Here is a 25,748-nt window from a genome sequence, read left to right as displayed (position 1 = left end):
CAACAAACTTGGCCCTTGAGTCAACCTACTAGAAAGTTCCTACTCTAACTCATAACTAAAGTTCATTTTTGACTTGCTTGCCTTTTTATTGGGGCTAATAAACGATGATCAATCTGTAGGGTCAGTGCACAGCTCTTCTTGTGCAAAAATTAAATGTAAAAACACTCAACCAATTTACATGTCCAGACGCAATAATTAATGGTTAGAAACTGATTATATCTTCTACACTTAGCCAATCACCAAAGGAAAAAGTCGTGGACATGAGAAAACTTAGAAAAAGTCGAGAGAAAAAGTACAAGAGTTGATTTCGATCATGTACGATGTAATGTCGTGTCGGCTGTCTGAATACTCTTAGAAACAGTTAGTGTGATATTTCTCCAAATGATTTAAGTATAAATACAAGGACAAGAAATAATCAAAATTGTAACCTCACAAGTCACAACCTTGTAAGTGTCGAAGATGGTCCAAAGGAGAAGTTTTATGAAGAGAGGAACAATATAATGCCTAAGGTACTATACATTTATAATTTTTTTTTTTTTTTTAGCATCCAACGACGAATTTGGGTGGTCAGCTTTCAAAATATGTTTATTTTGAAAAGTGTTTCGGAAAATACTTTTGGAGAGTAGTAATTTGTGTTTGGTTCATCAATTTGCAAAACATTTTACCAATATTAGAATAGCAATTTGCATTGGCCAAGGTTTCAAACTTATTTTCGAGGAAAGTTATTTTTTTTTAGCTTCTAAAAAATAACTTCTGGCACATACAAAACTTGACCAAACATCTCTATTTTCTAAAATAATCATTTTTGAAAAAATAAATAAACACGTTTGACTTGTTAAAAACTTGGCCAAATAGGCTAAAAGGCACAACAAAATCGTAGCTTAATTAATTACTACAATTACTAATAAAAAGGTTATTGTTATTTTTCTTGGGTGGTGTCCTCACATGCAGACAAAGGTGGTTGTTAATGTATCAATGAATGGACAACTTCGTCCAAGTTTGAAGAAGCGGATTTTCGGTTGCCTGGTTCAAGACACTACTTGCAAATATAAAGTCATGAAAATTGCAGCACCTTTACCAGGTAACAATATTAATTACACTATCGGACATCTTTAGTATCAAAAGCAAGGGGAAACTTTCACATATATATGTTGAACATTTAGTTAGCTAATAAGTACGCCTAATGTACTATATATTGGCTTTGTATTGTTGAAGGTGTAACCCACCTGATCATCTAATAAGTTCTTAAATTTAGATGGATTAATAATTTCAACCAAAAAAAAAAAAGATGGTTCAACCAAAAAAAAAAAGATGGATCAATATTAACGTGTCATTTAACTTTATCCATCTACTGTTACAGTAAAGTTAAAGAACTCCTTTTTTTTTTCTTTTCGGTCACATTGAATTAACGGCCTTATATATGCATATTGCATAGCAGTAAAATCGTAAAGCTTTATCCTCTATAACAATAAATTCACCTTGATAAGTAGGTTTGTTGTTAGCGTGAATAAAGCTTAGTGACTTTATTGTTATAGTTGGCAAAATTCAAGTGTTTTAACATGACAAGGAAAATCGCCTTGTGATTTATGATTAATAGCTAGGGTAAAGCTTTATTAGTGACTTTACTATTATAGTGAGTAAAGAATCAGGTTTCTTAAACGTAACAAATAATTTTGTGATCTTACTATTATAGTAATTAAAACTCAGTGACCGTAGGGCGAAATAATTAACCTGATGGTTGATAAGACATATTTATCTATTTATTCATGTTTAAACATTGCAGGGGTGGAGAGAGTAAGTATAGAAGCAGACTTGTTGACAGTAATAGGAGAGGGAATAGATACAGTGGAGCTGGTGAACATACTTAGGAAGAAAGTTGGATTTGCTAAAATTGTGACACAGAATGAAAACACAGAAGAAACAACACAGCCACAGCCACAGCCGCAGCAACAGCCTACTGTTATAAATCAAGTGCTTCCTATGGTTGAGATGTTTGAAATTAGAGATCCTTACTATTATAACAATTCCTGCTTTCCATGGTGGTGATGCCTCAGATGAAAATTGGAAGAAATTTAACGTGATCTGGTGAGGGGAATTTGCACTTCCGAAGACCTATAAAATTAAAGAAGAGTATATAGAAAAATTGAGATTGATTTCTTGTAAGTTGTAAGCAAGTATCTTCTCTTCAATGCCCTGGCCTGATATCTAGTGTTGCACTTGTGTAGTGCTTATTGTTGTACTCGATCTGTAGAGTCGAAATTAAATGTATACAATTTTCCCAAATTGCTGCATTAATTTCACAAATATACGATGGTGTTAATGGTGTGACAAGTTCTCTATATATGCTACTTTAATTACCGTAACTTCCGTAAGACTTATTAAAGAGTTACTACTACTTTATTTCTTTCACAACTAATAATGTTCCGGTTAATGATAGGTAATAAGGAATTGTTATAACAACAACAAAGAGTTACATCCTCGTGATTTAATTTTTATATATGAGTTTGAGACTTTTAAGTTTTATGTACTGTAACAATAAGGTCGTTTGAGTGAGGTAATTATAAATAATTTTCCTTATAATAAACATTTATCAGTAAACGTGGTAACTTACTATAAGAGGTTAAACTATATTAATTTTTAAATATCTTTACGCTGTCGTTTATATGACTTAAATCTGTTTTAGATATGGTAGTGTTTGACTTAGCATCAAAAGGTTTCATCCTCTCTCTTGATGTAAACCCCGGTATGGATTCCCACCACAAATACCATTATAACTTTAGTCTTAAATATACCATGACATTATTATGGCTATAGGAGCAAGTCGTGCGTCAAATGGGTAAGATAGAAAGTTTAAAAAGAGTTTTTAGATATTGAAAGGTATTAGTACTACTTTTTTAATAACATATTAAGAAAGAAGTAATGACATATATATAAAATAGAAAACTAAAATGAAAATGTGAAAGTATTACCATTAGACTTTTCTATAACATCCTTCTTGATCTACAATAACATTTCAACTAACAATTAAATTGTCTTTGGAACCGATAATATTATGTTATCTTATATGTTCTTTTATAATGACATTTCATTATATCAGTTGTAAATATCCGAACAAATAAATGACGCTGTTATAAAGAAGTTTAAATGTAATCTTCGCTAAGAGAGTCTGTCAAATCAATGTCAACATACATATGACAAACCAGCACATGCTTATCAAAGGGAGCGGCGATATTTATTACAAGGTCAAGCTATTTAATTCCAACGTTTATTTTCTCCAAGTACACATGTCATCTTTGCGTTACTCAAACGGGGTCTTAATTCTAGGACTATTACACATAGTAGAGTACTTAGGAAGTCTCAATATAGGGATAGACAACAAACATTTAATAAGCAAAAATGGAAGAAAACATAGTAAATAAATTTCTGTTTGAAAATTTTCGTTTTGCTAATTTCCTCGAGATATTTCACAGCAGTTTTCTTATAGCTACCGGACAGAATTATTAGTGCTACCACAAAGTTTAAGTTTCCGAGTAATTCAAGTCCAAATTCTGAAGTTACAAAACACGGTATTTGTTTCATTAAAATTACCACGAAGTTATGACTTGACTTGCAATAAATATATGTGAGAAAGCAGCTAGCAGTTTTACAATCTTAATTGATTCGACCCAATATGGTTTGGTCTAAACAAGTTTGCCCAAAAATAGTGCAACGCCTCTTGCTTTTTCAGCAATGGTTGGAGAATAATTACAACTTCAGTGCCCAGAAAAAGAGATCATGACTCATCAGGTATGTAACATCTTTCAAGGGACAAGGCTAAATGAGAGGTTTACTGTTTCTTGTGAAAACTTAGACCCACCGCCACCTTACCCATAGATCATAGTGTAAAAAAAAAAGTTATCAGTATATAAGTTAAATCCTAAAAAATATACGAAGAGTTTCATGTCCATACCATCTGCACTGCGTATTATTTCTTATAAGTTTGAGATAATGGTAAAAACACACCTGAACAATCACTCTTTTGCGAGTTTCACACCTAAGTATTAATTATTTTCTTTCTACTTGAAATATCACCATCTATGTATTATAGCACATCTCGAAGCTGACTAGACTAACTATCAGTTGTTCTCTTTTTCCACCTGAAAAAGTGACATAGGTGCGTTTAAGTGTTTTAATACATAGTTAGTGATTCAGGTAGAAAAATGGAACAACAGAAATTGGGTGTAAAACTCGCAAAAAAAATAATAGTTTCAGGTGTATTTTTAACAATTAATACATAAAATGGTGATTCAGGTAGGAAAATAGAACAACTGAAGTTGGGTGTAAAACTCGCGAAAAAAATAATAGCTCATTTTTTGGCTGTAAAACTATGTCCTTCATTGAAAAGAGAAAAAATTAACGGGTTATGCAGTTGATGGATGTCAAATAATCAAAAGGCCATGCAATTATTTAATCATGAAAAGGTAACCTGACCAACACGTGTGAGAGACTGAGAGATATGTTAGAAAGTTAAAGATTCTAAATTTTCAATATTTTTTAACTAGATAAATGTTTTGAGACGTACCAAATTAAAATTCAGTGATATTGCGTCCTTAATTATAACGTGAGCATAATCAAGCTTCAAGTCATACTTTAATAGCGTTAAATAAGATAAAGAAAGATTCCTTAAGGGTCTTTTCTAGTATATTATTTCTAGATTTATCAATATGTCACATTCAAATGACTAAAACTTGTGGTAGGTGGGTCAGATTTTGGGGAAGATTTAAAGCTGGGAATACAATTCATAAAATTGAAGAGGGAGATAAAGGTACTGAGAAAAGGGAACTTAAAACTTGTAAGGATAACTAATGACCTTGCCATTGGATAAACTAGATAGATATATACAGTTCTTTATTCTATGATAAGCGTGGACAAATATTGATCATATATAGTTACATACTATAATTAATTGTAAACAATATTCTTTAAGGTAAGAAGACACATAATGACGGATCATAACGACAAGGAGTTAAATCTACTCTACTCCCATTGCTAATGACTACCAACCAAAATATTCCATAGTTTAAACTTGTAATAATGAAGTAACCCTCTGATTGCTTGTTGCATCATTGACATGAAATTTGCCATGATACGTTCACTCATCCTTTGGCCGTGTTTTGGTCATTAATGATGCCACCATCCTCTTAAGAAATCTTAATAATTTCAAATTTTATATTTAACTAGACTTAATTAGTCCTCTAGTCGTCTAGCTGACTCATTTGTTACTTACTCCCTCCATCTCAAATTATTTGTCGTGTCTACTAAAAATAGTTATATCAAATTATTTGTCATTTTTGAAGTTTAAGACACAATTAATTATTATAACTTTAGTAGAATTTAGTCATTAATTGAGATGATACATAAATAAGTTATAGATTTAATGAGAGATTATAACTTATACATAAATAAGGGTAAAGTTAGTGAAATACTCCTTGTGATTACTATTTCTTAAAGGGCGTATAAAATTAAAAAAAAAAAAAAGATAAATAATTTGAGACGGGTGAGTAAATAACTAAGCAAAGTAACAATATTTTTCCGTCCGGACACATTTCTGAAATAATTCCAGAAAGTTCCTTATCTTTTTTGACTTTTTAAAGAAAAAAATTGTTTTACGCTTCTCCTTTTCTACATAAATATTTTAATTTTGGCTAAATTAGCACAAGATTTTTCATTTTTGGTAAGTCCACTCAAAGTTCTAAGAAACTCTTTAGCTACTTAAAAACTTAAAGTGAGACCCACTTTTATGAAATAGAAGCAAGTAATTATTGCTTAGAGCCTTTTTGTTGCCAATATTATTATTGGAGCTCGATCGATCGTGACGGAATAATTTTGTCAATAATTGTACAATAATTTAGCAAGAGTCCATCTATAGATCAATGTAAGTAGAAGAAAGTATCTGATGTTAGTATGAACTATGAAAAAGAAAATGAACGATCGCCGTCCTCATTTTTGATAAAACGTCGATATCTTAATTCTTAAAGATGAAAGTAAAATTTGATTTAAAAAAAAAAAACATGTCAATACAATTACTGTTAGTATCCACATCGATGGTGGATGTGGCAATTTGTATTCTTATATGATCTTGTGCAATTGTCACGTGGTGAGTTGGTTTTTGGGATTAGTTAAATTCAAGTTCCTTACATATTGACGCTGGGCGCGCACATATTATGGGAGTCTGGAGCCTAAAGAGTATAAAAATACATGGTATAAACCAAAAGGGGATTGCCAAAAATTTACAGACCAAAATGGGTATAACGTGGACTGATCCACGTTATACCCCCAATTTTTTTTTTCCATTGTCAGACATTCACGGAAAAATTAAAAAAAATAAATTAAAAGGTATAACGTGGACGGATCCACGTTATACAAATAATTTTGTATAACGAGGATCAGTCCACGTTTTACAATATATATTTGTGAAACGTGGTACTGTCCACGACTCACATTCACATTGTTGCCCTAAATTTTCAGCTCTTTCTCCTCCGCCTCTTCCTCCATTTTTGAGGTTACAGAACCTCTCCATCTCCTTCTCCTTTTCCTTCTCCTCCATTTATTTTCTTTTTAAACCCTGCATTACAGTCTAATTTTTGGAGCAACTTCTTCATCTTTATCTTTTGTTGCTATTTAAATTAAGGTATTTTTTCTAACTCATATAATATTGTATATTATAGTAGATTTAGATATCTGTTTGTCTTATATATCTTAATTGTTATTTTTTATTTGTGTTATTTTAATACGTATAAGATATATGTTTGTGTTATTTGTGTTATTTTAATTTGAAATTAAGATATGATTGTTAGAAGCATTATTATATAAAAGATCTAATTTGTTTAGTAGCACTTTTGAAGAAATTTGTTGTTATGCTACTGTTATTTTTGTGGATTGTTATATAAAAGATCGGAATAACTAATTATTTTTCATTGTACCTTTAATGTGATATTTATATAGCCAGAAAAGTGAAACTTAATTGATGCCTCAGTAGCCCAAAAAAAAAGATACTTAAAATATCATGATAATGCTTTATTATATGGGACCTAAGTCTAAGTGGGTGGACAATTATTTTGTCTATACCTTATAGGTATTAATGTGGTCCACTATCAGTGGTTTCTAAATAAAACGTATGGAAGTTGGCTTTATCTAGCCAATGCATATTTGTTCTGCTAAAATTGGAATATTATATTTTTTTTAATAGTAAGTTACTCCAAATAGCTTGATCTGGACTTCATTTTTTTTTTTGTATATAAGGTATGGAGTTTCCACGGGTATGCGTACATCCGGGGCCAGAAGTGTACGATGTGTTAACACTCCAGGAGAAGCATCGATCACAGACTGTGTGGGATGGTGCCTTGAGAGGACCGACCAGATGCCTGTTTTCTCGCCGCGCGGATACCGGATTTTGGAAGCATATGAGGCGTCATCCTCACATCCTTGACTACTTTGGCCTGTGTGGATTTAGGGAGCAGTAGAGGTAGGATGTGTATCATATAATTGGGCAGTCATCACTGCACTTATAGAGAGATAGCGTCCTGAGACGCACACCTTTCATCTGCGTACAGGTGAGGCGACCATCACATTACAATATATTGAGCTCATGTTTGGCTTGGTTGTTGATGGTAATCCCTTGAATGATCTTAATGCTAGAAATATAAGTATTGTTGGGTGGCAACAATTGATCCATGAGCTTACTAGTTGGGTACCCGGTCTGGATTGTTTTAATGGTGTTAGTAGGTTAGAAGTAAATAATTAATTGAATATATTAGAGGCTTAGATGACATTACCGATCAGACCCCAGAAATTGATGTGCAACAGCCGGTTAGGTTGTACTTGTTATGGCTTTGTGGCGGCACGATATTTCCGGATAAGTCCGGTGACTTACTTAATTTAGACTATTTGCTTGACATGCGTGACCTTAGAGCAATGAGTAGACAAGCTTGGGGAGCGGCTGCATTATCATAGTTGTATACTTGTTTATGTCGCGCTTCGTTGAGGAAAGCCAAGGATGTGTGTGGATTCATTTCCTCATTGCAGGTACATGACCTTTAAAATTATATAATTTTATTTGATTGTCCTATTTGATAGTTATAAGGTTTTTATGTATTTATTTTAAATTTTTAATATAGGTTGGGCTTGGGAGCGAATTATACCGATGCAGCCACCACCCAGGGTCCTTCAGCCGCACACGGCTCTTGCACGAAAGTGGACTCATCGTAAAGCTCGCGAAAATGAGGCGTGTGTTGTGCTACCCATATGTAGGGATGTATTGGACAACCTAATAGATGGTCAGGTATTTTATCATAATTATGGTTGTTAATGGCGTTTTGATATAATAGTTACGCTTATGTGTAATTTATTTATTTTATTATCATGTAATTTTATGTTCTTTCTATCGTAGTTTGTGTGGCAGCCTTATTCAGAGGCCATCATTAATGGACTTCCTGAGTGGTGTCGGCGTGGCTGAGTTATTTGGATGGCGCAGGTTCCCCTTATTTGTGGGATCTATCGAGAGTGGCATATGGTAGACCGCGTTCTCAGACAGTCCGGTAGGAAGCAACATATTTCGGGACCATGTGCTGAGATTGATCCTTTTCATTACAAACGTGACAAGCGGTATGCTATAACAGTGGAGGATCAACAAAATTTTACACAAACGGACTTTTTGTGGGAAAATCGTCGACAAAGGGTAATTCTGGCCGAGTATGAAACTCAAGACCCAGAGTTATTATCAAAGTATTTTTGTTGGTATCGACGTCACTCGCGCACTTTCATAGGAAATCTTTCGCATAAAGTGGATAGAGGATACCAACACATGGCAGGCAGGCATGAGGCACTGGTACGTACATTACATTACATTAAATGTTTGATGTCTTTATATGTGTCTTAGACCACTATCAAATCTTGTAATTTTATTTTTTTTAGGCTTTAAGACATCAAGAATCGTACAGGTTGGCTCAGCAGACTATCCAAGATCCAACCAAGTCTAATGAACTGAAGGAAATAGCAGAGATGTTTAGCCACATTAACACAGAGTACATGGATGTTGCCTCTCTGGGGACGATGTTGAGTTTCTCTCCCAATTATACACCACCGGCAGAGTATGTTGAGCCGCCTACTATGCAAGTGCCTCGACATCAACGTCCTAATGTACCAAGACCTGCGGCGCGTGGTAGAGGACGCCAATCAGGTAACAGACGGGGTCGAGGTCCCGTGGATCACCAGTTGATTGATGAGGAAGAGGTTCGTTTTGATCAAGATATGCTCAGCTCAACGATGCCTGCAACTGATGATGCATATTACCCAATAATAGATTTTATGCCCAGCTCATCGACGTCTGCTCCCGAGGTTCAATCACCAACGGGAATCAGAAGTGAGGGGCCTTTTCAGGCATTCGCATCGTCTGAGCCTATTAGTCTCGCAGTTATGGCTCAACAGTTTGGTGTTCAGACAATCAGCTCTTATGGGATGACTGAGGGGCCTTTACCTGCATTCACTGGACAGAGCTCGTCAATTGGGAGGAGACTGAGTTTTACCGACGTGAGTATTCTAACCACTCAAATAGCTTGTATCTTGTTTAATTTCATTAATGTAATGGCTACCTTATGTGTCTATATTATTTATTTTGCATAGTCTCTCATGGCATTTGATGTTGGATCCTTACACATTCATGTGCCGGATGTACAAACTTTAGAGCCACATATCAGCTTTTAATTCAAAGTTTTTGGAGACTTGTGGTTGTTATGTGGTGCTTTGTCTTGGTTGCTTTGGTTGTTTGTGTTGGTATATGGTATTGGAGGAAGTCCTTGTTACAGGGGAGATGCTGCCCGATTTTACGTAGACAATCATAGTAATTGCTAAGAAAATTTGTCATACAAAAATAACTTCTATTTTTTATGGCATTTACAGGATGCGGATGTGATACAAGAGGAGGTTCACCAACGTAGATCAAAACGAGAGCGCCGGCAAACTCGGTGTGGCACGGGGGGGGGGGGGGGGGGGGGAGGGGACACTGTAAAAATTATATTTTTATTAATTATTGAATTTATCTCAAATCTCAATTGTTATATAATCTTTCAAGAATAAATAAAGGTTAGATTTGAATGCTTGACAATGTTTTACAACAAAAACAATTGCAATCTTGATGTTACGACTACATTGCAGATTTAACGACTGCATGGGTTCTCAATTAAAACATGCATAAAAAAAAGTTTCATGCATCAATTACTGCAAAACTGCCAACGTTTTACAACAAAACATTTTGGAGCAAAAAACGTTGGCAGCCAACGTTTTTGCAACAAAATATTTACAACAATTCATATTTTGTTGCAAAAACGTTGGCTGCCAACGTTTTTTGCTCCAAAATATGAATTGTTGTAAATATTTTGTTGATTGGTAATTGATTCTTGAAAAAAATTTTACGCTAGAGAATCGTTGCAGTCTTCAAATCACGCATGCAGCTGTAAAAGCAAAATAGTAAAATAATTTGTAAATTTTTTGTTGTTAAAGCGCAGAATGCATGCAGTCGTCAAATCTGCCATGCAATCATCAAATCAAGCGTGCATTCGTAAAATCAAACAGTAAATATAGTTTTTCAACATCAGCATTATGACATTCAAAGGTCCGTGAATCATTTGTTTTATATACCAGTTAGGATTTGTATTTTGCATATCTCCCTGAATTCTCCACTTTTCTCTTGTAGACTTCATTTTTCACGAATTCTCAACTTCTCTCTTGTATTCTCCATTAATTTTTAGTTTTGTATTCTGTTGAAAATAATATGGCGGAAAATTATGTAAGAGTTAATTTATATTAGGGTGCTGAAGTTGTGTACGAAGAAGGTTCAGTGAGATATAACCGTCGTCCGGGAGCCGTACAAAGGTTTCCAATTTCCCTCAAATACGATCGTCTACAACGTGTTTTCATAAGCAAAATGGCCATATCTGGTCCTAACCTTTCAGTGGTTATCACTGGACGATATCCAACATCAATTACGGCTAGGGGATTTCCCATTTACGAGGAAACTCTTATTTCGGACGATGACTCCTTATCGTTATTTCTTCGAAGTCCTGATATATTTAGCAATCATATCAGTATAGCGACACTTGACATGTATGCAACTATTGAACGCTCTACTAATGTTGAAGCACCCACTGACGATGATTTTGACATTCAGGGTACTACGTATCTTCCCGCTATGAATATTGGGCTTCAAAGAGGTACACTTCAACAAGAAACAATAGTAGGAGTTGGTAGCCAGTCACATAACTTTGGTTGGATTATGCAGAGCTGTGATATTCCTGGATCGAGTAGTGCTCCAGATACAAGTGAATTAGGTGGCGGGAGTATAGTTCGATATCGCGCTACTCAAGTGGAGTCATTTACAGAAAGGTAAATATAACGATATTTTTTTCGCTTAAACTAGGAGACTTCTAACTAATTATTTTTGAGATTTGAACCCCTTGAATTTTCCTATGTTTGTAGGTGTAACGATTTTGAAGAAAACCCCGTATTAATTCAGCTCACACAAATTGTGAGCAATAATGATGTAGCTAATGATCACTCCGATAAGTCAGATAGTGATATCCCATTAGATCACACAGAAACAGACGATGATCACTCATCTGATAATGATGGTCATTCTTATGAAGACATTACTACTCGAAGTGATGGTAACGTTAGCTACCATTCTAATGCGATTCCATATTTGGATAACACAGAAGAAGGCCCGGATGATTTTGCCTTCATGAGAGATGACGGTCCAGTTCGATCTGCACTTTGGGATTGTAAAAAACCTGAATTTATCATATCAGGTTAGTATGATGGCAATGAATATTATTTTTATTTGTTGGCCCATATTTAAAGGGTTGATAATTTTCCTTATATTATGCAATTAGGTATGTTATTTCAAAACAAGCAGGAAATGAAAGGCGCAGTGAGACAATATTGTCTCAAGATAAGAAAGAGTTCATTTGTGATCAGTCCAAAGGTAAATTTTGGAGGGTTATTTGCAAGCGTCATATGTTGGGATGTGAGTGGATGATCCGTTTTAGAGAAATTTCAAGTGGTATGTGGAAGGCAGGCAAAGCGTTTCTCTACCACAGTTGTCTCACGGATGATTACAGAAAGGATCATTCCCATTTGAACAGTCACCTAATTGCTACTACGTTAATACCATATATTATGGTCGATCCACACATCAGTATTAAGTCAGTTCAGTAAAAAATAAAAGGATTGCATACATTTACTCATAGTTATAGAAAAGCACAAAAGGGGCGTAAGAAAACTATTGAAATGGTATTTGGTGATTTTGAAACCTCTTTCAAGACATTGCCCCGATACATGGCTGCCTTAAAATATTTCAATCCGGGGACCGTTGTTGAGTGGGAGCACCAATCAACTACAATACAAGGTGAACACATCTTCAAGTTTTTGTTCTGGGCTTATAAACCAAGCATCGATGGATTCAAAAGTTGCAAGCCTATCATCTCAATAGACGGTACTCATCTGTACGGTAAGTATGAGATGAAACTGCTAATTGCTGTTGGAATTGATGCGAACAATAACATTTTTCCACTTGCATATGCTATTGTTGCACGTGAGAGGTTTGAGTCCTGGACGTGGTTCCTTGTGTTGTTGTGGAGACATATTGTTCGTGAGAGACAAGGAATTGGACTTATTTCTGACCGTCATCAGGGCATCTTGCAATGTGTCCAAACACATGATTGGTTACAACTACCATCCACACATCATAGGTTTTGCGTTCGGCATTTGAAAAACAACTTCAATAAAAAGTTCCTCAGCAGTGACTTAAGAAGCTAATGTGGTTGGCGGCTACAGAGCACCAGAAGAAAAAGTATAAAATGAGGATGGAACAAATCAAAACAATGTCACCTCCAGCGCATCTGTGGTTAAAAGCTCTTCCGGAGGAGAAATGGACATTGCATAAGGACAACAGTCATAGGTGGGGGGCTATGACAACGAATGTCTCCGAGTCTTACAACAGTTTATTGAAGAAAGCTCGTGGATTGCCCGTTACTGCCATGGTCTGTTATACGTTTAAAAATCTTATTGATCGGTTTGTTGAGAGAAGCACCCTTGCAGATTTGTTGATTACAAATAAAAAGTTTTGGCCGCGCGCTGTTGAAAAGACGTTTGATGAATACTGGGAGAGGTCCCTAAAGCATACTGACATGCAACAATACAATGCAACTGAAGGGGTCTTTGAGATTCTGACATTTGCCCACGAAGGTAAGGGCGGAAATATCCATAAAGTCTCTGCTAAAGGGAAAAAGTGTTCGTGTGGGAAGTGGAGAAACTACCATATGCCATGTTCACATGCAATTAAATTTTGTGATATCCGCGGAATTCAACCAAAGACCTATGTTAGCAAGTACTACAGTTGCAGGTTTTACAAGCAAACGTACAGTGGAAATTTTCCACCGTTGGGTGATGAGGCATATTGGTCACCTTCTCCCTTCTGTTTAATCGCAAACACTGAATACAAGCGAACTTCAGGAGCGCGGACTACCACTAGAAGGAGGAATGAAATGGATATAGCTCCTGCTCGCATGGCTAGAAAGTGTAGTACGTGCAAGCAAACAGGTCATAACAAGAATCGCTGCCTCGACAAAAATCAGTAGTTGTTGTTGCTTGTTGGTTTTTATGTTTTTTCTTAAGTTGTACGATTGTTGTTTCCTTATGTAATCTTCCAAGAAAATATAACATGTCGTGTGCCGTTTAATAGTTAGTATGTAATTTAACATTTACTACTCAGTTAATGTGTGACGTTTGTTTAACTTATATTTTATTTTTTTATTTCTGTTTGCATATATAACACATATTTAATTATTGCATGTGTTAAAATATTTATTTGAGTTAATCACTGAAATTAACTATATGCTTTAAAAATTAAAAAAAAATTAATAATTTTTTTTATTAAAAACACAGCCGAATATGTTTTAAACAGAGGCAACGTCTTACAAAGTATTTGTAAAACGCTGGGGAAAAAAATTAATGAAAGGTATAACGTGGACTGATCCACGTTATACAAAATTATTTGTATAACGTGGATCCGTCCACGTTATACCTTTTAATTTTTTATTTTTTTTTTAATTTTTCCGTGAATGTCTGACAATGGAAAAAAAAAATTGGGGTATAACGTGGATCACGTTATACCCGTTTTGGTCTGTAAATCTTTGGCTACCCCCTTTTAGTTTATACCGTGTATTTTTATACCCTTTAGGCTCCGGACTCCATATTATGGTATCCACGCTCTTGTTGTCAAGCCTAAGTGTGTGGGGGAAGGAGTGCATATGTTAGTATCTCACATCGGTGGTGGATATGGCAATATGTCTATTTATATAATATTGGGCAATCATAACCTCATGAGATAATTTTTTGCAGTTGAATTAAGTTCAAAGATCATTTCTTTTCGCTAATTAGTCACAATTTGTTACTCATATAAGAGATCAACTGTAGTTTCGAAGACAACATGTGTTCAATAAAATAGTGTGTGTATATAAATCGATCCAAAAAGTAACCATTATTTATAAAAAGTAAATTAGGAAGATTCTAGTGTAATTTAGCGAGTTACATCATTTTGGACCCTTAGAAGAAGTTTGTTCTGATTTTGCGTCTCCTACTTTTCCACATTGCAATATGAACGGCTCTTCCAATTTCCTGAGGATTGCTTGGAAGATGACTTGTTAATATTTTATGTCCTTTACGAAAATGGCAAATTGACTTATTGACTTTTCAGGACCCCACAAAATTTAGAAAAAATCTTACATATCCTTCGTTTCAATTTATGTGAAACTATTTTTTTAGGTGATATAAAAAAGAATGAAATTTTTTATATTTCAAAACAATTTATCTTTATGTAATAATTTCTAGTCACACAAAATATATGTGTCATATTTTATACCACAAGTTTAATTTTTTTTTCTTTTTATCTTAAATTCTGTATTCAGTCAAATAAGTTTACGCAAATTGAAATGGATGATGTATATGGATCATACCATGATAATGGAGTCATCTTCATGACGTATAGAGGTTGGTGGATGACTAATAAATCATTCCTCTTCAATACGCGTTATATGAAAAAAAAATAAAAAAAATTTAGCACTCGAGTGGATGCCTATGAATAGTCAAGAATGTACAAGTCTTTCCCCACTGCAATTTCCTAGCATTTCCAAACATTACAAACTCCTCCTCCACTCTCTCACTCTCTCTGTCTACTGAATTTTATTGCTAAGCAAGTTTAATTTTCATCAAACCAAACAAAATGAAGGTATGCAAATTAATTTGTTTAAATTCTTTTAGTATATACTAATATGTGATTCAACTATATTATTTACATATATTCATAATTTTGGGCAGCAAGAGGTGGTTATCAGACTATCTTTGAGTGGGAATGATCAGAAATGTCGGACCAAGGCCTTCAAAGTAGCTATTTCTCAGCCAGGTACTTAATTCTCTCCTTTCACTTCTTGATTTTATTATTTTCAAATCAAAATATCATATTAATAGTTGAAAAGAAAAAACGAAATTATAATATGATTGTGAGCTTACTTAGTCTAAAGCGGAAAACTTCCACACTCCAATAAGAACCAATTTTTGCGCAATAAAAATCTCGTGAAACTGATTAGGATTAATTATTGTTGTTTCTTTTACTTAGGTGTGGAATCAGCAGCTATGACAGGGTAATGGTAGCCTCACCGATGCAGAGAAGAAATGTGTGCATCTCCGGTCGCCATCTCTCAATCAAGGCCGTCACTAGCGACCTATCGTGCTGTACCCGACCAACATCGACGCACCGGTAGATACCGCCCCGACGTAGTATATTCAAGATGCGAGGATGTGGGGGGCGAGCAGCTAAGATCTCCCATGCTGAGTCCCCCAACCGGGTACAGACCTGAGCCTTAGCCTGTAGGTCGGATGTCCTAATATGCTGCGACTTATGCTCCCGCTGAAGATATAGTACCACTCGGTCGAAGGGCCCCGGATCAAGAGGGTGGTGATCCATCTGTTTTACACATTTTAAATCAATCATTAACAAGTAGTATTAGTTATGTAATTTTTTATCGAAAATTATATTAAGGATTGTGGTGATCCATCTGTTTTACACATTTTAAATCAATCATTAACAAGTAGTATTAGTTATGTAATCTTTTATCGAAAATTATATTAAGGATTGTGGTGATCCATCTGTTTTACGCATTTTAAATCAACAATTAGTATTTGTTATGTAATCTTTTATCAAAAATTATAATAAGGATTGTGGTGATCCATTTGTTTTACGCATTTTAAATCAATCATTAACAAGTAGTATTAGTTATGTAATCTTTTATCGAAAATTATATTAAGGATTGTGGTGATCCATCTGTTTTACGCATTTTAAATCAATCATTAACAAGTAGTATTAGTTATGTAATCTTTTATCGAAAATTATATCAAGGGTTTTCAATCCTAAGCTATAGGTTTTCAATCCTAAACCACTGGTTATCAATCCTAAACTAAGGGTTTTCAATCCTAAAATAAGGGTTTTCAATCATTAATAAGTAATATTGGTTATGTAATATTTTATCGAAAATTATATTAAGGATTGTGGTGATCCATCTGTTTTACGCATTTTAAATCAATAATTAAAAATTAGTATTAGCTGTTTAATCTTTTATCGAAAATTATATTAAGGGTTTTCAATCCTAAACTAAGGGTTTTCAATCCTAAACTAATTAGCAAATAAATGAATTAACAAGTAAAATATAAAGATTAATAATTAATAAGTCAAATAATTAACAATTAGCTAGCAAACAATTAGCATAAACAATTAATAAATAAACAATTAACTAACTAATCAAACAATTAATAAATTATTAAAATATAATTAATAAATAAACAATTAACTAACTAATCAAACAATTAACAAATTATTAACAAATAAACAATTGACTTAACAAAAACTAAATAAATAATTAGCTAGTCTAACAATTGAAATAGCTAATCTAACAATTAACAAATACTTAAGTCGCTAATCTAACAATTAGCAAATTAAAAACAAATAAATAAAAAATGAAAAAACGGGGCGGTCCAAACAGCCCTCAATAACACAAAAAAAAAAAAAAATGAGTAAAAGGTTTTTTTTTTTTTCGAAATCTGTAACAATTACACAATAATCATGCTTAGGGTAATAATATATTTAACAATGTAATAGAAAATTCGTAGTGAAATACCTAGATTGTTTTTTTTTTTTTTTTTTGAGTTTTTGAACTAAGTTCTACGCCGCTCTATTCCGAAATCCAACCTTAGAAACTTGTTCCTACACTTTAGTATACCAAGAATGTTGATTTTCGGGTTGAAAAAACACGAAAACGACGTTTTCTATGCTTGGGGGACCACAGAATCGCCTTTAATGGCGTTTTGATTTTTAGTTTATTTTTATGAAATGGGGGGACCGTGTTGGGGAAGGAGAAGGGGCAGCTTATGTAGCCCTCTTTCACGCACGAATTCTGTGCGTGAAAGGACCAAAGTTTTAACTTTACAATTTTGTCCTTTCACGCACAAAATTCGTGCGTGAAACCTTTTTTTTTTTAAAATGTTATTTTGGTTCAACTTTTTTTTCTTGTACTACAAAAGTCACGGACTCGTGTGTGAGGAGGTGCATGCATGTTAGTATATCACATGTCACATCAGTGGTGTATATGGCAATTTGTCTTCTTGTATAGTTTTGAGCAATTATAATCTTATGAGCTAACTTTGAAGTTGAGTTAGGTCTAAAGATCATTTTTTTTCACCGACCAGTCACAATTTGTTACTCATATAGGAGATTAAGGCCTCATTTGATTGCACTTATTGGAGGTCTGAATGATTCAGACCTTAGGCTATTGAGTTCATTTGTTTGCATTAAGACTTAAGCACTTATTGGGTTTGAATAGGTCTTAATCATTAAGATCTTAAACCAAGTCTTAATATCATTAAGAGGTATTTTTGTATGATTTTTTTTTAGCACAAGCTCCACCCCCAACCCCACCCCCCACCCACCCTCCACTCCAACCCACCCCCACTCTCACTCCCCACTATCTCCACCTCCCACCACCAACCCTACTCCACACCACCCCTACTATTTCTCACCCCAACACCCACCACCCACCCACCCCTCCACCTCCACTCACCACCCACCATGACTACAAATCATCTACACTATTACTAGTGAACATAAGTGTTTCATTTTTTATCAAATAATATTTTATTTTATTATATTTATTTTATGATATTTAGTTATTTTTTATTTGAATTGTATATTTATTATATTTAAATGAATACATTATGCACATTCAGATGTTGAAAAACAAACAGTCTTAATCATTCAGTGTTCAGACCTAGAGACAACATCTTAATCATTCAGATGTGCATTCAGATTCAGACGTCTTAATCTTAATGAAAACAAATGAGGCCTAACTGTAGTTTCGAAGACAACACATGTTCAATAAAATAGTATGTGTATATAAATTGATCCAAAAAAGTAACTATTTCATCCCTTCAAAAAGTTTTTTTTTTTTTTAGTGTGTCCCAAAAAGATTAACACATTTCTATATTTAGAAACAATTTAACTTTATGCGATAATTTACAACTACACAAATATCTAAGACTTATTTTGGACTATACATTTTAAAAGTCTTCCTTTAATTTTTAAATTTTGTACCAGGTCAAATTAACATAATTTTTTGTGACGGAGGGAGTATTATAAAAAAAGAAATTAGGAAGATTCTAGTGTAATTTAACTAGTTACATCAATTTGGACCCTTAGACAGACTCACGTTTGTTTTGATTTTGCGTCTCCTACTTTTCCACGTCTCCTTTACTAAAATGGCAAATTGACTTATTGCCTTTTCCGGACCCGACAAAATTTAGAAAAAATCTTATACTTTCTCTTCGTTTCAATTTATGTGAATTTATTTCTTTTTTAAATAATATAAAAAAAATTTATATTTAAAAATAATTTATATTTATGTAATAATTTATAGTCACTCATACATGTGCTACATTTTACACTACAAGTTTTTTTTTTAATTTCATATTCAATTAAATAAGTTCACATAAATTGAAATGAATGAAGTACGAGGATCATACAATAATTAAGTCATCTTCGTGACGTGCAGAGGTTGGGGAGTGACGTACAGATCATTCTTCTTCAATACGCGTCATATGAAAAAATAAAAAAAATAAAAAAATTGACTGTTTGTCTGTTTGCACCTTTCATTCTTCTTCAATACGCGTCATATGAAAAAAAAATAAAAATAAAAAATTGACTGTTTGTCTTTTTGTACCTTTACTTTAGGACTCGCGTAGATGCCTATAAATAGTCAAGAATGTATGTGTCTTTCTCCACTGCAATTTCCTAGCATTTCAAACATTACAAACTCCTCCTCTCTCTCTCTCTCTCACTCTCTCTGCCTACTGAATTTTATTGCAAAGCAAGTTTAGTTTTCATCAAACCAAACAAAATGAAGGTATGCAAACTAATTCGTTTAAATTCTTTTAGCATATACTAATATGTGATTCAACTATGAGCTCGTTTGGATTGGCTTATAAGTTAGCTTATAAGCTGTTTTCAGCTTTTTTGAGTGTTTGGCTGGCCAGCTTAAAGTCATTTTATGCTTAAAATAAGCTCAAAAAAATAATTGGACCCATTTGACTTAGTTTATCTAAAGCAGCTTATAAGCTGAAAACAGCTTATAAGCCAAAAAAAATAAGTTGGACTACCCCAACTTATTTTTTTCAGCTTATAAGCTGCAAACAGCTTTAAGCTGTAAGCCAATCCAAACGGGCTCTATATCATTTACATATATTCATAATTTTGGGCAGCAAAAGGTGGTTATCAGATTATCTTTGAGTGGGAATGATCAGAAATGTCGGACCAAGGCCTTCAAAGTAGCTGTTTCTCAGCCAGGTACTTAATTCTCTCCTTTCACTTCTTGATTTTATTATTTTCAAATCAAAATATCATATTGATAGTTGAAAAGAAAAAACGAAATTATAATATGATTGTGAGCTGACTTAGTCTAAAGCGGAAAACTTTCACACTATAATAAGAACCAATTTTTGCCCAATAAAAATCTCGTGAAACTGATTAGGATTAATTATTGTTGTTTCTTTTGCTTAGGTGTGGAATCAGCAGCTATGACAGGGGACGAAAAGAACCAATTAGAAGTTGTGGGTGAACAGATTGATTCCGTAAAACTGACGAGTGTGCTCAGGAAGACTTTGGGTCAGGCGGAACTGGTGAGCGTTGGGCCTGCTGGCGGCGATAAGAAAGACGAAAAAGCTGGTTCAGATAAAAAGCCCGAAGCTGCAGCTATTGTGACACAGCCGCAACCTGCCTTGTATTACTATACCTATCCTCAATACCCTGTTTACCAAGTTACAGATTCATATGATCAATCCAACTGTTCCATTATGTGAATGCCAACTTAGATTACCTACTGAATACGTAGTGTTTAATACTCATCTGAGCTTTAACATTTCCATGGTTTGAAGTCATCCGTTTCTGTGTAACTTAGCTCGTTTGGATTGTTTTTATCCTATGTACATTACGGGATACTTTGCTGGTCAGGAGAATAATTACTTGGGAACTAGTGAAATGAGAAATTATGGGAATTCTGGACAATTTGTAATGACTTGCTATTTAGATCTAGTATTTTCATGTGATTGATACGGACAATATATTATGCTTGTGTACCTTTATGGAACAACTTAAGGAGCATCTAATTTCTCTGTTTTACCTGGTGTATTTTGACACTTCATTTTACGTATTTTCTAGTTAATAGTCCAACTTAATACGACTTCTTTTAAGTTCTTTGCATATTAGGTTGGATTGCATAGGGACGGCTCAATAAAATCGGGAGTCCAAAGCCAACTTTAATGGGAGGCTTTATTTTTTCTGTTCAATATTTTTTGAAAAGAAAAATTAACCTATAAATCCATTATATTGTAGGTAAAATTAGGCCACATCCTCCATCTTGGGAGCTTGCTCAGGAGTGCTTCCCTGTTTAATCGATCTTGCGTGTCTCAAAATTGAATTAATCGGAAAATTCCATACAGGTATCAAACACCCGATGAAAAAAATGAGGCCCCCAAAATTTTGGGGCCTAAAGCTCCTGCTTTAGTGGCTTGGCCCTCTAGCCAGCCCTGGATTGCGTATGTGAAGCACTTGAAGTATGTCTGGCGAAAGATCAGGGCAAGACCAAGGTTTGATGGTAAACGTTAACCTTGGCCTTTGCCAAAGGTAAAACACCAGTGCTAATTACTATCATACAAAAACAAATTTTTGTAGCTGATAGCGTTCATATTGGTCAAGCACTATCGGTGCAATTGGCACTTCGGAGGATTGCAATAGACTTCGAACATACGGTTTCTGTCATATGGGGATATGCACAGTCTGATTTAGAGTCTGCTGCCATACTATGGATTGTTCCCTTTCGTAGTTCTATGGACAATTGGCTCGTCATTGGGAGAAGGATGTTTTAGGTTGTGCGTCTATTGCCAACGAACCTTTAAATATTGCATCAGATGCACGTGAACTTATTGAAGGAGTTGCTAAAAGACGTACAGGTTTCATTACAAAGTTGTATGATTGCAGGTGTGTCAGTGGAGTTGAAATGGATATTGAAAGCTGCGGTACTTTCAACACTTCTTGTGCAACTTACAAGCTACTGGGAGAGTCTAGAGAGAATCCGCTGATGTGTTCTTTTGATGGTGTTACTACTCATATTGTGGAGCAGTGCATAATATCTTTATCGGGGAAATTGAAAGATTATGATGTTGTTCAAGTCACGTTGTTCATTGCATAACTTGTTGGTATGTACACCAAACTTGTTGAGGCTATGGCTCATGTTTCAACAAGTTGCTATGACTTGCCAAGAAGAAATCTTATTAGTTCTACTCTACACCATAGTAGTAATCTTAGCAATTCCTTGTTAATTACTTGAAATCTATGTGTCTTTCCTATTTAGAGGATTGAACAATTCAAAGGATCCTTGCTTCCTGAATCTATTATTGCAATCAAAGCCTCATGCTTCCATTGCGAGAAATCATTTCCTAAGAGTTGAACATAACTACAAATTTCTGTACAGTTGATGGCTTCATTTAAGACTTGTTGTTTACAAGCTGATGCCCTCAAGTTTTTTATTTTCGCATTGCAGAAGATCCATACCAAAGAGCATATTGGTCGTACTCTGTGGCTTGATATTCATAACTCTATTTCATATCTTGAGTCGAACCTCGAGGACAAGATTCTCATTGAGGGCAAGGGAATTGTGAACCAAGTGGACCCGATAAGGGGCTTATGAACTAGAAGTGGTGAATGAGACTGGTTCAGCTGTTATTAATGGGCTAAGTAAAATGGTAGAGAGATTTATTTGGGAACCAAACCCAATTATCAAGTGGTCAAAAAGGACCATGGATTTGGAAGAAGAGTTCTATGCGTATTGTTGAAGACTCTCTTCCCCGTTCTCTAAGTCTAGCTAGTTCCTCATCTCCCTCTTCAGTCTACCTCTAGTTCATACTTTCCATATTTATGCATTCCTGGAATTGTAATTGAACTTTTATCTCATTTATATAATTGAGAAGATGGTTATTGTGACTTTGAATTTGAGTTTGTTACTAATAATAAATTACTACATGGGAGGTTGAAGCAGACTTTTTCTCAAACTGCAGTTGTAACGTCGATTTTTGACGTACTACGAAAGGTTATCCTTCCCAACTGTTTCTTGATGCCGGTCATAACTTTTCTCCCTTTGGTGTGAAGCCTGTTGTTGTTACGAATCGCCTAAATTAACATTGATTGAGGATTGATAGTGCTGGAGTGATGCTGTTCCACATCATGATAAAGAAGCCCTTGGAACACATTTGTTTGTCCTCTCTCTCAACCTGTTTTTTCTATGTATCCATGGCAAGCGTTTGAATCCAGCAACGATTCCTTATGTTGTTCTACATCCGGTAAATAGCTTGCTTGGAAACAATATATGAAAGCATGTGCTGATGTTTCCCCCTCAGTTAGCACAGGGACAACTCAATACAATCAGTGGCCGAAAGTCAAAAGTTAATAAGGCATCATAATATTTTAAATAAATTCATATTTTCTTTTCGAAATAAACTCTTTTAACTTTCTTAGATGCAAAGCTATACATCTATACATTTAGGGATTAACTCATTCAAATATTTATTTTAATGAAAAATAAAAATGATTGATTTAGAAAATTGAGTTTCAAATGAAATATAAAATCGTCATAAACTGAAAAAAAAAAAAAAAAAAAAAAAGGAGAACAATGTATAGGATGAAGGAAAAATCAGAACCACCGGAGTAGGTATATATACTAAATAAAGAGAGATAAAAACTTAACCTAATTTGCGATCATTTGAACAACCCAAACTAAAATCTAAGAAAAATGAAGCCTTTTATTTATGATAATTAGAAAATATATATTATATAAAATTTAATACCATTTTAAAGTTTTTTTTCATATAAATATTTAGTTTTACTTGTATAGTGACATAGTAATACATTAAATTTTCTTTCCATATTATCAAACTTTAGTTTCAATATTTCAAGTTACAATTAATTTTAATTCTTCAACAAGAGTCTTCTTATAACTATTATTACTATATGTGCCACAAAGTTACAATATATATATATATATATATATATATATATATAATTGCAGGACATAGGCCCGGTGACGTGGCATGCCTCATTGATCAGGAACGCTATCTTTCTTTTGCTCTTTTTAAATTCCTTTTCCTCATTTTATTCATGCTTTTCCTTCGTCCAGTGTTTCCGAACAGTCGCACCTCCTCTTTATGCCGTTCCCCAACTTCGATTATAACCTCTCTAATACTCGTCTTTATTTTACTTCTATACGTTTGTTAAACAGGATCTACTCTTCTTCTTCTTTAATTCCCTGGATTACCTTTCGTTATCCATTAAATTTTTGCATACCTAGAAAAGAGGTCGATGAGATGGACAGGGTAACCAAGCCTTCACCTAGTAGTTGTAAGAAGAGTCATTCAATGGGATAAGCATTTACGTGGTTGAATATTCTTGATTTGTGTATACGGTAAAAATCGAATATATGCTAGACCGATGAGTCTGAAGACCGAACAGGAAGACTTCTTTTTGGGACCGGAGGAGTGCTTGATCCGAAGAAATCAAAGGACATCGTTTGGTCCGGTTTCTCCATAGCCGAGTTGATCGTGGCCGTTGGTTCGTTTAATGGTGGCCGGTGGTCCGTTTGATCGTATCCGTTGGTCCGGGTGATCCGTTACACAATTGCCACGCGTCAATACCGTTCTGTCACATTGTACTGCCAATCGTACGGGTGTCAGACCGTACGTCCAACCTTATCCATTTTAGGGTTTTTTTTTATTCTTTAGGGCCTTATATTGTATGAAGCCCATGAGGCAAAACTATAAATAGGGGCCATTGCCCTACTTTTAGGGGTTGACTTTTTGAGTTCTAGAACATTTGTAATAGCAAGAATATATAAATCTGTCCCTCTTAATATCTTATTTTGGTCCGGATTTATTGTGTTCCTCTTTAGATTTGTTCAATCAAATAGTACCATATATTATTAAATATACACATTTGTTGCAAACCATCAATTACTATTCAGATTATTCGTAGCTGAACCTAGTCCATTTCCTTTTAATTAAAATAGGTCAAAGCTCAACCACACATCTTATACCTCATTTATAAATTCAATTGATTATCCAAATTCGGGGTCAACAGTTTGGCGCCCACCGTGGGGCTAGGATAATAGTGGTCTTTGATCTTGATCTCTATCTTACCCGTCATAATCAAAAATGTCTTTTGTTCGTCTCTGTAAAAACGGACCAAATGGCTAACAGTGGACAATCTGGTCACGTCAACAACAACGAGATCGTGGCCGAAAATGAAGACAGTGGGCCACGAGGATTACCAAATCCTGCTAACCCGAACCCCGTTAATTCGAGGGAGGGCCTTAACCGGCAAAACATCGTGAATCAGGAGAATGCCGCCCCTCCGGCACCCGATCCTTTAGACACTCACAATTCAATTACTTTGTCCCGGACACAGGGCCGGAAAGAACCGGACACCTCGAATGATAATATTGACTTACGTTTAATTTTTGAAATGTTGCAAGAACAGAGAGCAGCGATTGCCGAACAAGGAATCGCAATAGCCCAGTTGCAGAACAGAAAAGATAAAATGACCCCGGAGAAGGTGAAGGGTGTTACTGAACCCAGAAGGGATGAAGCACGGATGGTTGAGAGCAATGGGTCCAGAGCTGGTTCATCCACCGAGGTTCTGAGAATGCTCTAAACATTGGCGAAGAGGGTAGACTCGACCGAAAAGAGGGTGGAAACATAAAACTCTCGGGTGGATCAAATACCGGGGGCTCCGCCTATTCTGAAAGGATCAGATTCAAAGAGGTATATTCAGAGGCCTTTTCCTCCGAGTGCGGCTCTGAAATTGATCCCGAAGAGGTTCAAGATGCCGAATATCCAGAAATATGACGGCACAACGGACCCTCAAGAACACGTGACTTCATGCACCTGCGCCATAAAAGGCAATGATGTGGAAGAGGATGAAATTGAGTCCGTGTTGCTAAAAAGGTTCGGGGAAACTCTGTCAAAGGAAGCATTGACTTGGTACGACCATATGCCCGAGCATTCGATCGCTT

General features: G+C 34.9%; 2 protein-coding genes and 1 long non-coding RNA gene across 3 annotated transcripts; all 3 read left to right on the top strand.

Moving 5' to 3' along the window:
* The first annotated feature begins 272 nt into the window (after nucleotides 1-272).
* LOC132620454 (disease resistance protein Pik-1-like) lies at nucleotides 273-2,250 on the top strand. Its single transcript, XM_060335131.1, has 2 exons — nucleotides 273-1,081; nucleotides 1,784-2,250. The coding sequence occupies exons 1-2, from the start codon at nucleotides 946-948 to the stop codon at nucleotides 2,044-2,046; spliced, it is 399 nt and encodes a 132-aa protein (XP_060191114.1). The 5' UTR covers nucleotides 273-945; the 3' UTR covers nucleotides 2,047-2,250.
* A 12,896-nt stretch (nucleotides 2,251-15,146) lies between these two features.
* On the top strand, nucleotides 15,147-16,462 carry LOC132617836 (uncharacterized). The gene is made up of 2 exons (XR_009573852.1): nucleotides 15,147-15,493; nucleotides 15,707-16,462. It is a non-coding gene; the product is annotated as an uncharacterized LOC132617836 (long non-coding RNA).
* Nucleotides 16,463-19,382: 2,920 nt separating this feature from the next.
* On the top strand, nucleotides 19,383-20,736 carry LOC132616808 (heavy metal-associated isoprenylated plant protein 16-like). Its single transcript, XM_060331489.1, has 3 exons — nucleotides 19,383-19,538; nucleotides 19,894-19,978; nucleotides 20,192-20,736. The coding sequence occupies exons 1-3, from the start codon at nucleotides 19,533-19,535 to the stop codon at nucleotides 20,488-20,490; spliced, it is 390 nt and encodes a 129-aa protein (XP_060187472.1). The 5' UTR covers nucleotides 19,383-19,532; the 3' UTR covers nucleotides 20,491-20,736.
* The last annotated feature ends 5,012 nt before the right edge of the window (nucleotides 20,737-25,748 follow it).

The sequence above is a fragment of the Lycium barbarum genome, chromosome 11 (genome assembly GCF_019175385.1).
Source record: "Lycium barbarum isolate Lr01 chromosome 11, ASM1917538v2, whole genome shotgun sequence".
NCBI classification, from domain to species: Eukaryota; Viridiplantae; Streptophyta; class Magnoliopsida; order Solanales; family Solanaceae; genus Lycium; species Lycium barbarum.
This window is presented reverse-complemented; position numbering and strand designations above follow the sequence as displayed.